The sequence below is a fragment of the Bacillus rossius genome (genome assembly GCF_032445375.1).
Source record: "Bacillus rossius redtenbacheri isolate Brsri chromosome 4 unlocalized genomic scaffold, Brsri_v3 Brsri_v3_scf4_2, whole genome shotgun sequence".
Taxonomy (NCBI): Eukaryota; Metazoa; Arthropoda; class Insecta; order Phasmatodea; family Bacillidae; genus Bacillus; species Bacillus rossius.
In genome coordinates, this window is record NW_026962011.1 from 50,110,030 (window position 1) to 50,123,607 (window position 13,578).

The 13,578-nt window shown below is 35.3% G+C and overlaps 1 protein-coding gene across 4 annotated transcripts in view; it reads right to left on the reverse strand.

Moving 5' to 3' along the window:
* LOC134542227 (unconventional myosin-IXAa-like) overlaps positions 1-13,578 on the reverse strand; it is a 79,559-nt gene that overhangs the window by 20,982 nt on the left and 44,999 nt on the right. For all 4 annotated transcript variants that reach the window (XM_063386315.1, XM_063386312.1, XM_063386314.1 and 1 more), the window contains 7 exons: positions 11,117-11,232; positions 6,629-6,778; positions 5,591-5,748; positions 5,007-5,204; positions 4,140-4,545; positions 1,331-1,581; positions 410-586 (listed from right to left, as the gene is read on the reverse strand). In XM_063386315.1, the coding sequence (XP_063242385.1) occupies positions 410-586; positions 1,331-1,581; positions 4,140-4,545; positions 5,007-5,204; positions 5,591-5,748; positions 6,629-6,778; positions 11,117-11,232 (1,456 nt within the window). The remainder of the gene's footprint in view (positions 1-409; positions 587-1,330; positions 1,582-4,139; positions 4,546-5,006; positions 5,205-5,590; positions 5,749-6,628; positions 6,779-11,116; positions 11,233-13,578) is intronic.

Genomic DNA, 13,578 nt, shown 5'->3' on the forward strand with positions numbered 1-13,578 from the left:
TTAAAAACACTTGCAAGATAAAAAAGATTAAAATAATATTTTAATTCTACTTAGTACATAAATTTCTTTAAAAATTTGGTATTCATTGAATTTAATATACTAAATATTACTTTGTGATTTTAGTTAAATTTTGATTAAAAATGCTGATTAATTTCATTTAAGTAGTTGCATTTCAGTGTTATATGGTTGTACTGACATGCTTGAAAGTGTTATTTTGGTTTTATTGCAATTGACCATATAATCTTGACCTATCTATGCTGTAATTTACACACTTCTACAAATAGGTATAATAGAAGACCTGATTAAGTATAACGTTGGAATGTTTCGCAGACGTCAACCCTGAATTCTCGCAAAAAGCAACAGTGATGGGAACATAACTTGCAGGAACGTGGGCACCACATGAACTCACGTAAATGAAGTTGGCGATGAGGTCCTTGTACTTGATGTTGAAGCTGGCGCCCTGCTTGCTCAGGATGCTGTAGGTGGCCACCAGGTTGTCCTTGAACTCGCGCAGCGCCTGCTTGAATATGTAGTCCACCTCGCTGGGCTTGTGGCCCTCGCCTTCCTCCTTCTCAATAACGTAGATCTGCCGCACCGCAGAAACACAGCAATATTAATGTGACTATACCATAACAAAATTAAGTTTTTATATAATATTAATATTATTATTATTTATTACTAAATGATTTATAACATGAACCAACTTGCATGCTAAGCTAGGCTTAATATAAGTAGACACGTGGCGAAAAACTCACACCACAGTTTTAGAGAATCATAGCAATATTAATGTGACTATAGGTACCATAACAAAATTAAATATTCATATTTTTATTATTATTTATTACTAATTTAGTTTAAACATGAACCAACTTACATGCTAAACTAGGCTTAGGATTAGTAGACACATGGTGAACTGAATAATTTAACATTTCAGTTTTTCGTAAAATTTACAACTGTATACATACTTGGTGCTTGAGATTGTGTCAAAAAACATGGCACATCTGCACCTCAGGTTCCAAAAACAAGAAACTCTTCTGATAGTAATCAAGACTTCAAAGTTTTACACTATGTCAAACAGATGAACACCTGTACAGCAAGCAGCACGCCAATATAGGTTCTGTGAGAATAAAGTGTGGTAGCAAAGAATGTACAAAAAAACGAGCGGACATATAAAAATGAGTTGGCGAAAGTGATTCTGATGTGGAAGAAAAATAAATTTCTTATTTTTGGGAGGCGTGGGGGGGAGGAGGATCCAAAAGTGAGGGTTTCTCTGATGTCGAGGCCAGCCTCTCACTCAGGTTAAAAAAGGAAGCTAAAACTTTGACCTCACCTTCTGCGTGATGAAATCCTGCATCAACTGGAGCTCGAGCGAATCGGAAATGATCTGGTCGGTGCGGTCCGTGAACTCGGACGTGCCGGTGAGACTGAACTTCCCGGTCACCGCTGGCTTCGCCATGTCCTGCTGGGTGCGAGAGTTCTTGCGCATTTTCCGCCGCCCCGGCTTGTGCCCCAGGTTGATGCAAGGCATCTCCTTCACGCCCCCATTCTGGATGCACTTTGTGTGAAACAACTGCTTGCAGTCTGAAAGGAAACATTCCGAATATACAGACACTTTCAGAAATGATTAAATGGAGAAAAATTTGCAAATATGTATAAGAAATAAATAGAACTAGAAGGAAAACAATGCATTAGAATTTATTTGTGTAACAGTTCAGCCAGATATGTTTAAGTAAGTAATCTTTTCGCTGGAATCTTCATGACTTACGAAAAATACATTTAAATGGAAATTTTCACATACCCATAATACTGATTTGAAAGAAATGAAGTCTACTATTTTTTAATCAATGAAGACCTAGTTACACTAATAAATACTAATAATAATGTTTAGACTTACTTTTACTTATTTTTGATATGTTTTGGGGGTACGTATTGAAGATTTTTTATTACACGGTCTGGGACTTCATTACCACTAAAATTTTTTAAGTACTGGTATTACATTTTACATGATTTTGCTTATAGTCATTTGAAGTAATAATGGTCACAGCGCATACATCAATTTTTTCTGTAAACATTTTGTTGGTTTACCTGGGGCTATTCCGATACCTACTTTTCCAATATCAACTTCTGACACCCCAATACAATTAAAACTTCTAGCCACACTTTATGAATAAATAACTGAAACATAATAATTATAAATGTGTTTGAGAAATTAATTTTTTTTTTTAACCTAATTTTAAAGCAAGGTTCATCACAACTGCATAACATATTTACTAGGTAAACAAAAAAATCTCTGTACTTGTAACTAAACAGATCCAAAGTTGTTAATTTCTATGATTTGCCTATAAAAATGTTGTTCAAAAATCAATACAGATAAAATTATTAAAATATTATAAAAAATAATTGCAAGAATTTTAAAAAAATCATAGTTGTGAGTATACTTTTTCGATACCTCAGACACCTGTGCCGACGGTTTGGTATTCGCCGAGAGCTGTTATCTGAACAGCCCTAGTTGAAACATCTGTACCAACTTCAATACCTGCTACAGGTAAATTAACCCTTTCAGTCTACTCGTCCACTGAAGTGGACTATTTAAATCGCATTGATACGTGGAGTACATACCTTTAATGTGTGAGTTAATACATTCTAGTAGATATCTTAATTTATGGCTATGAATTAAATTTTATTTCGCTTTAATTATTTTAATATTATAATCATACATTAACATTACAATTAAAGTGTAAGATTATTATTACTACACAAAAAAAAGTTTGGTTACAATAAAAAAAATTACCGTATTGGCCCGAATATAAGGCGACCCCGAATATAAGGCGACCTGCAGTTTCAGGAGGCCAAACAAATGTAAAAATAATTTTTGGTAGAAATTAATGTGAAAATTCATTAGACATTTTGTGTTGATAAATCGTTTTTGCATTTATGTATAACAATTAATTTATATTTATCACATTACTTATTTAAAATAAGTTTGAATGGCCTACCCTAAAAGTCAAAAGAAACCAATTAGAAAATATTTACATTTTTAAATATTACACTAGAAATTTTTTCGTATGTTTACTCTAATGAAGCTGCATAATTGTCATCTTCAGAGCTGTTTATTTGTCTAGAGCTCGTTCACCGCCGTTCCACCGATGTGTGATTGTTCATTTTTCACAGTTTACTGTATCTACGAATTTAAAATTTTTACAATGGCTATTAATCACTCTTAAAATACAGCATTTAACTTTCCGTTTGACTTAAGCTACGTATTACCACAGAACAAGGTGTATTACTATTTAGTAGTGTGTTTAACGTAAAAAAAAGCAAACAAAGAATGCATCTTGCCGGAACAAATTAAGTGGCTAGCTGACATGATGAAGCATACGGCCATGAATAACTTCGGTTACGTGACCGCGTATATTTGTCCATATTACTCTCTGACAGAGAGAGTCTGTTCTGTGAATTTGAAAGAATAATCTATTATAATTATGAAAGGTTTTTACATAAATAAAGAGTGGATTATTAAAATAGCTTTTGAAGCAACGTACCAAATTCATGTTAATATGGCGTCTTCGTGCGTGTTCGGCAATGTTCGTTTTACAACAAAGAAATATTGTGGAAAGACAGTTGGCAGCCGTGAATTTCCAAACATTACATCCTAAATGTTTGTAAATGTAAACAATCGTTCTGAAAATAACTGTGATATTTTAGTACAAATATTTCCGTTACAAATCTGAAGATAAATTACCGTAAATGTTAACACGCGATTGTACACAAAGTACAAATATGAATTGTGAAATAAAAGGTTGCCATTTTGAGATGCTTCAACATTCACGTTTTTACTCAAGAACAAATATTTTAATTTTCAACTTCAAACAATTGTGAATTACTGCAATATTTGGTGGATTTATCGTTTTTCCCCGTGTGAGGTAACAAAGTTTTAGTTAATATAAAAAATCGTGAACGTTTTGTTAAACAATGTTTCTACTGTAGCTTTCAGCTTGGAACTAATGTTTGCGGTTCTGACGTCTTGGGTGCGAAAATAAGGCGACTTCCAATTTTTGCATCTCTCGTTTATGTAAAAATGGTCGCCTTATATTCGGACCAATACGGTATAATAATGTGTTAGGAGTTGACAAAGTGACCTGAGCACTTGTGGCCCTGGGTGACGACGGCGTCCATGGGCCGGTCGCAGTACGAGCAGCGGTCCTCCTTGGCGAAGCGGTTGAGCTTGCGGAAACGGTGGCCCGCGATGGTGAACATGGTGCTGCCCTTCCACTCGAGCAGGTGCAGGTCGGCGGCCTTCTCGCCCGGGGACTGGTCCAGCAGCTTGGGGGCGGCGGGGTCGCTGTTCCGTCGCCGCAGGTCCAGGGGGCCCGCCCTGGGCCCCTTGCGCGTCGCCCACACCAGGCGGCCGTCCGCCGCCGCGCCCTCCAAGGTCACCGGGCCCTCGCGTATCGTGCCCAGCAGCAGCGTCGCCCCGTCGCCGCCCGGACCGTCCGCCAGCGACGGCAGCGGCGAGGCCTCCGAGTCCCCGACGCTCCGGCACACCTGCGCACGTTCACGCCGCGACCCACACTGCTGCTCAGAGATACTCTTATCGACAAGTTCCACGTGGCTCAGTACAACATACAGCGATAAAACCTCCTAAAACACATATTATAAAAATCAACTTTTTCCTACCCACATGAACTACCTAGTTCTTTACTTACACAGATATAGAATTTTAAAAAACTTAACACAGGGAAAAAAAATTACTTATTACAGCAAAAAAAAAATAAAACTTAATATAGCAAACAAAAAATGGGTGGGGGAGAAGGCTACTGAGCAACAAAGCATTGCTTTAAATTCTATAAAATTAGGAAGTCTCAAGAATTTTTTTTTCTATTGCAAAACGTTTGTCTGATGATTTTTTTTTAAATATTCAGAAGGGGCTTAGGCCCCCCCCCCCCCCCTTCTGCTACCACTCTCACTACACCACTAGACTTATCATTAAAATTACATACTAGTACCTTCTGTCTGCGAGCAGTTCTGACCGGGACGGTGACCCAATCAGAGCTAGACTCATCCTGGCTCACACTGCTCTTCAAAGGATGCCTCGTCTTCTCGGCGACTGCAACTTTCCGCCTCAGCGGCAAAGACGCAGTGATAGAAGATGCATCCAGACTCAGAGACTGCTCAGTTGATCTGATGGAGTCACCGAACCCAACCTGGGTGCAGCACACAAGCATAGCGTCAATCATCAATAACAAGCATGATTACTAGGCCTGTGCGAAAATTCAAATTTTCCAATATCAAAACAAATAGTTTATTATTCATATTCAATTAAATTTTGAATACTAACACTTCGAAAAAAACAAATTTTCAGTTGTTTACAAATACCGCTGTGCGGGATCTCGAAAGTCAGGAAAAATTTCAGGATCACAGAAGATTTTCTCGTCAAGCGGGGACAAAATTTGCAAATGATTTACGTAATGTTTTAGGGTTATTTATGTGAATTTTTTGCTACATCTGGCCACAAAAATTTTGAGAAGACTAATATATTAAAGAAAGATTTAACAGAGTAGGAAGAGTTAACTGAATGGTGAATACCTACCCTCGGACTTAGGGTGTCAGCTTGCCTCTGCCAAACCAACGAGGTCTCTGGGACGCAAGGCGGTGCCGACCTCGAAGTGCCGTCCCCATCGGGGTCGTTCACCTCACTGTCGCTGAGCGCATCAGTCCTGTCCCACTTGTCAGACTTTTTACTCACCCCTGCAACCAACAGGCATACCCGCATGTGACGACACCTGAATAGGAAGGGGCAGCGACGCACACGTAACCAGTAACTAACTACAAAATCATTTTTCTTGTTCCACACAACTGCCATGTGGATAACATTTTACAATCAAAGCTGCATAATTTAGCACCATTTTTTTTTTCTATATTGAGTCCTTTTCAAAGTAACTGACAAGTATGGAATATTCTTTAACCAAGAACTCAAATTTAAGAAATGGTAGCTGGTTTCTCATTGGAAATCTGTATCCAAATTATCTATCACTTTCACAATCCAAACAATTAACTCAAAGGTCCATACAACGGCTAATGTAGGTGAAATGAAATTACCATCAGTTTTTTAGTAAAGCAATTAATTTTAACATTATTTAAGTTCATCTAAGTCACACATATCTGAGGAAAATGTGTTCACTGGCTAGTGGCTAGTGTTTTTTATCTTTTTATCTGTAAATTCAAAACAAAAGGTAGCTAATCCATAGATGAAACAATGTTTATGTTGTGTGAAACTTTGCAGGTTAATTCATAAGTAATTTATTTAACAAAGAAATATGATTATCTTGATTCTAAATCAATGAATTTTTAGCAATGTGACTAAGTGTTAGTATTAAAATACTAATAATAATAAATAATAATAATAATAATAATAAAACTAAACATGAATGATTTCACAATATTAATTATTTTTAATATAAAGGTGATAACATACACAATTGATGCTGCATTACATAACTAAAAACATATTAATAAATTAATAAAGGTATCACAAAATAAAGAACAGGAGCCCATTTCCATAAAGAGTGAAGGCAAAAAATAAAGAATGTTTTGAAAACGATCACAAAACAAGCTGTGAGAGACTGACCAATAAGTGCTTGTATTTGCTTCTTAGCCCTATGCAGTGTCTCTCTAACAGGTGCGCCCCCAGAAGGCAAGTCACTGACTCTCTGCGACTCTGTGCTCTTCTGAGACGAAAGGGACTCGCTACTACCTTTCCGCTGATATGTATCTGCAACTGAACACCGGAAACAAAAATACAACGGCATCGAACTGAGCAAACACAGTGAAAGGTCTGTAATAGGGAAGGTTTGGGACCACAGACATGTCAAATTAATGATTCTGGCTAGACTGTCCAATGTAGTTATAGTTTTAACGGGAAAAACCAAATTTTAAATATAAGCCGCTAGAATAAAGGAAACACTGTAATGACATTAAAACCATCAGTAATAAAAAAACTCTGAGCGAACTAAAATGCTGGATGTGCAATGATTCTACCCTAGTGACCAAGGTATACAACCAAATGCCTGACTACAGAGTAAGACAAACCACCAAATCATGGATTAAAGATCTTTCACTATAATTAGAGACAAGATTACATAGTGAATTGCGATAAAACCAAAACAACAGCGAAAAGCATGTCAGTACACCATATAAACGCTGAAATGCAAGTTATTCACCATTTAGCACCGAAATGCAACTAAAATCATGAAATAAACTAACAATTTTACAAAACTTGTATAAAATCATAAACATGTAATTATACATTTAGTAAATTCAATGACTGTGACATATTCCGCATGAAAATTTGTGCAAAAAAAATGAACTAAAGTAATTGCAGAAATGAATTTATATTTTGTTCAAGCTTGCATCTCCGATTAGTAAAATGTTTTACGTAATGACGTTGGCACTTTTTATAAAGACATAAAAATTGGCCACTTTATTATAATTTTTCCGAGTATTTCTGTCCTTGAGATGTTTATCAAAAATTATTTTATTGTAAAAATGCATGATATATAAGTCAAAATGGGCTTTTTTTGTCAAAATAGGTATTGAATAATATTAATTTTTTTATTTGTTGAATATAAAAATATTTTTTATAAATAAGGACAATGTATAAAAATAAAAACAACAAAACCAAAATCTCCAATTTTAAAAATGAAACCCTGAAATCTTGTCACGAACTAGATATAATAAATATAACCATTTTTTACCTGCACCTAAGGACACAGTCAGATGCTGTTATCTTCAAATTCTTGGTAAACCTGTAATGCTTGAGCTACATGGCCACTGTATTTCAGCTAGGTGAGAGAGTTGCGCCAATTTAAGTAAATAGACTCCCGATTATCCGGCGTAATGACTGACAAGGGGTCCACCAACAACCGAAAAACACAACTAAAACAATGTCATAAAAAAAAATTGTATCTCTGTTAGCCAGAAAAATGCTGTATAAGGTTGCACGTAATTGATACCAAAATGTTTTTTTTACAGAAAAATTCATAGAAAAAGTTGCAGTACATAGCACCAAAAAAAAATGTATTTATATCTAGCTAGTCAATAATTTGTAATTTTTGTTGTATGTCAAGTACCACTCATTTGTGTTTATTATTGGAAATTACTGTCAAAAGATTACGACAAAAAAATGCTGCTGCATTGCGACTGCTGCCTTGAAACTACTCCGGCCAGTTATCGCTCACATGGTTCACGGAACAGCTGCTCTATGCCGGTGCCAACCTGAGCACGGTTTACCAGGTCACGTGGAATACAAGCACGTGTGGCTATATTTTGCTCTAGAAGTTTCGAAGTTCAAGATGGACACTAACATTTAATAACTATGTGTGCACTATGTTTGAGAGCATTTTTCGTCTTGAATTACACCATAAAATGCTGTCACATCAATTGATCACAAAAATAAATAATCAAAAATTATTTATGTGTTTATGGTTTTGGAAGTGAAATAATATGGCACAGTTAATCCACATCCGGATAATCGGGAGTCCACTGTAGATAGGAAATATAATTCCCTACCCCGAATTCGCCTTCCAGCCCAATCTGGTAGTCGTAAAACCTGCTCCATATCAACACAATATCATTAATACCATGGTTTATGGCACATTAGATATAAGTGAGCTTTTCAGCAAGGAAAATTGGAAAATAAAATTGCAACTTAATATAAGTAAGTGACGAGGCCACTTGTTCTGCTTATCCAAATGAGATCTAAAACCATTATTTGGAGATTCTGCAAGTTTAGAGAAGTTATAAAGAAAAAATACTGCTTTCAAACTGCTCACTCGCTGATAAGAACCTAGGACTTGACAGCCATGTCGGACAGGGAGGAAGGCTGGAGAGAGAGATGTTTTGTTCTGCCTGCTGCACCCAAGCAGAAATATGTTAGCAAGACTCAGTGCCTGGAACGTGTCAACCAGCAGTTTTATAAACCACCTTGCTTTTAAATTCTGCAGCACAGCTAAACAGTAAATTGTGACGAGTACAGAACACCAATACTTTGTTGGAGTTTAAGAGTGGATAGCAAATTACACAGTTGAATCAAAGTATATCAGGTCATTCTTAAAATAGCTATTCCTTATCCTTCACCTTTCCTTATTTTGTACTCAGTGCAACAGCAGCAAAAATACCATCAGATGTGTATACTGGCATACAGACTATCACATCACACAACATGTCATTTAAGATGAGTGCCTACCAGCTTTCAGCTCTTCAAACTTGCGTTCAATTCTGATCTTATATTATGCCATATGAAAATTAACATTTGTGAGACACAAAACTTGTCAGTGAAACATGAAATGTTTTAATCTCTATGATGTAAAATCTCCATGGGCAACAAGCCAAACTTTGCAAATAAGTTAGCAACAATCTTGTTAATTATGAAGTTAGGAATTATCACGAGGCAGCATGCTGTGACGTAGCTAAGTCAATTTTCAACTTCACACGAAAATGGTGCTTGACAAAGTCTAATGATGGTTAGTAAGTGTGAATTAAAATCTCCATTGTTTATAACAGTTACTTTCATAAGAACAAAAAAAAGTATGTATTGTAATAATTTTACACAATGCAAACACTACACTTCGGCCAATGTTTTGGTTATCTAACCAACATGGCACAACAATTAGCTGAAGGGGAAAAAAATGGCTTCAAACACTTACTGTGTAATCATTCAGAAGTGGCCACCCCCTGTTAACAGTACTGTATAAGTTATGTATAAGTTATGTAATAAATTGTCTGCTGAGATTGTGTCAACTTAATTTCAACCAACCAAAACCAACAGGAAATACACTAATTTGGTATTGTACTCAGCTTCACTGGCATTACATTCTGGAACTGGCTTTTACTCTAGACAGAAAAACTCAATGGCACTATACAATAAGCCAATACAAACCACCAATGCTACACATAGATATTAAGTTCCCAATAAAGAAAATGATGATCAACAGTTTAATAACAAAGGTAAATGACAGAAATTTAAGAATCTAGCATGCCAAATTGTATATAACTAACCCCCCCCCCTCCCCCAAACCAATTTAATGTCATTTGAACATGACTAACATGTACAAAGAACTGAGCATGATACCAATAAAATCATTGTTCTCTTTGATAACAATTGTAAAGTTATCAAAAATTTAAAATTTCAATTTATGTCAAGAAGTGATTTTCTGTTGGTGCAGCCATACGACTAAGCCTTTAGGCTGGATCTCTTGACAAATGGTACGGAACTACGAGGAAACGGTCAAAAATATTAGACTCAACCAGGTGAGTTATGCCATCGGACAAGAACCATCGCTAAACATTCAAATACAGAAACAATATTTATGGTCGACATGCACATTTCACAAACACATGGATACCCTTGAATTCAAGAACTGAGCTCTCTTTACGTGACATCATTAAATTTTCATTAAATTTTATATCACGGAAATTTCCCACTCACAAACCTTTGCAGCCACATAAATAGAGGAAGCTTATTACAAATCAGAACTAGTGTATTTCCGGTTGGTTTTGGTTAGTTAAAATTAAGTATGTAGACACAATCTCCAGCAGACAATTGATTACATCACTATCACATAACAGGGTGTCTATAAACACCAGGTATAACAAATTTCAGGAATTTTCAAGATCTTTTAACGCAATTTTCTTCCCAATTTCTTTACATCACAGGGTGATCTTTACATTTATAATAATCAAAATTAAACATGAATAATTGTAGTACAAATTAGATCTACTGTTTGCAGAAAAGTATCAATTTTCATACTATAAAGCTAAAACTAGTGATGGGTCAAATTCCTATATTCTCCAATCCCAATCTCAAATTTGAAAACACCCCTAAAATTAAAACCTAGGTCTTAAGGGTCAAAAATAAAATAATGTACAAGCTGGAACTGCATTTTCTGGCAAAAACCAGAGTTTTTATATATAACTTCCGAGGTCAAATTAAAATTAATTTATGTTTAAAAAAATTCTGGATCAGAGACTTATTTTATAGCATCCATAAAAAATTAAGTGTCCTAGAGTAGTTTTAATATCAATCAACAATATTTCATTATATATAAAAAAAAGTTACCTGGTTTTTCTTGAGATGAAATTTCACTAACTTCAGTCTTGGATCCCTTCGTCCTCTTAACAATGGCTTTACTCCTGGATGTTGTGTCAACATCTTTTTTGGGTTTCCAGACATCCCTGAAACATGTGTGTTTGTTAAAATCACAATTACTACGTTAAATTTAAAAAAAAAAAAGTTAAATAAGTCTAAAATTTAAATTTTTCTAGTCATAACCTGATTTATGTTAAATGTAAATGTATCTCAATAAAACTTCAAAATTATTTAAGTTTTTCCTCCTGTGTATGACAGAATTAGAGAATGTATAACTTTTTCCCTCAACCATTGCCAGTTAAAATTTCTTTCTCACCTGAATACTTTACTAGATGTTAGATAAAAATATTCTAGGGGAAAAAAAATAAAAGTATAAAACACCCAAAATTTCTTGATATAACACTAATTTTTTTTTATTTACTGTCACACAAAAAAAAATACCAAAAGACTGCACAAACAAGAGATTTTACTTTAAAGTGAAAATTGAACCAAAAAAAAAATCAAAAGTTCTTAAAATGAATAAAATAGCTTAGTTTAGCTTAGCGTTCTTGGAGGCCTGCTCCAAAACCAAACAATTTAATGTCTTATCAGTTTATCACACACGTACACCTTATGCACTAGTACATACAACAAAATTTTGCTTTTCTTTTTCTTTTTGATTTACGCACAAATGAAGAACTAATAAAACTAGTAAGCGGGCCTTTGATGTACAATTTTTTTTTTTTTCTGTAGTTTAAAATCGACTCTTCAAATCAAAGCTTGGCCGTGCAGATATAAAAATTTACTGTTCAAATTATAAAACTATTGTGTGGCACTCCAATGACAAAAAAAAAATTTTAAAAACCCAGCAAAGCCGCTCGTAGGCTTCCAAGTGAATAAGATCCTACCCAAGCAGATAACTCGTTAAGCCCGGGACACTGCCCTGCTCGATTTGGCCCAAGCTGCCCAAGAAGCCATAAAATTAGAGGCGTACACTGCGGATGATACATCCGACACACAACCCCAAAATCATGAGAAATTTATCATTCCCAACAATAAAAGGAAATAATTTGAAAGCAAAAATCAGGGTAATCCCCCCCCTTCCCAAAGGAAAAAAAATTCTTAAAATAACTGGGCTGGGCTGGGCTGGACTTGCCACTGCCTTCGGCGGGCCCTCTGATCCAGAGTGATTAGTAGTGATTAATAGGGACCAGATTATATGATGAGTAGGGACCGGAAAAATTTGCGGGTTCAATGACCTGCAGGATGAACTCCATAGTTCTACGTACACTCTGTCAAATGCCACCCACTCATTGGCTGCTGTCTTGTGAGACGTCCGAACGTAGCAGCCTGTGATTCGATAAAGCTTTGGTTGGGTGTTTCTCATTGGCCCAGAGTAATCTTGTTGAGTTGTGAGCCAATAGCAGAGGCAGCACTGAGGTATAACTATTTGTGTTTTAGGCTTTTAGCCTATCACGAAATGAATTCGCAATTTTTCCGGTCTCTAATGATGAGCGATAAAACGAAAATAACACCGCAAAGCATGTTAATACAACATAATAACACTGACTGTGAAAATAAAGATTATCATTTCCACCACTCCCCTATCTTGCAAACCTAGCCAACATTCCCACCATGCAGAAAATATAGTTTAAAAACACCATACGCCAATTAAAACCCAGACAAGTATTATCCCATAAATAATGAAAGAAAAGAATGTTGCTGAAAGATTTTTTTGATAAATACTTAGAAAGTTTCCAAAAAGCCCCTACTACAAACAATTAAAAAATTCCTCCCCGAAATAATTGTCACGAATTTGTCTATTAAAGTTATCATTTTGTAATAACTTGCAGCGGTTATAAAAATCTTAATGTAAATATTCATAAAAATTTGCTGAACTAAGAAACACTGCATAAAATTTATTTTCACCTCAAAATATTCACAAAAATATGATATTAGTTGGAGCCAATTAAGCAGAAACTATAGACTTAAAAAAGGTGTCTTTTTAAGTAATAAGAATATTTTAAATACTAAAAAAAATTAAAAACACATGAATCTGTAAACATTTTCTAGTTCTTTTTCCAACAAGAAATAAAGTTGACAATTGCAATCACAATAATATTTTTTCATGCTAAAACATCTTATTTTTTCCATATAAGTATTAGAATTTTCCATTTCTTTAAACTTGACAACTCATTTTTAATTGTTACTTATGTATTCATTAAGAACTTCTACGTCCATCAACTAGAGAAAAGAGATGAACATAATGATAAAATTAACACATTTTCATTGTGATTGGCCTTTTACCAGTGACATCAACACTAAAAGCAACGTTGCCACACTTCCATAGAGACTTTTCGTCAACTAGACAATGTTGATTCCGATAGCCGCTATAGCAGTTTCACGCATAGACATTTATCTGTCCTTCAGAATGAAAGTAGTGTATTGTTCCG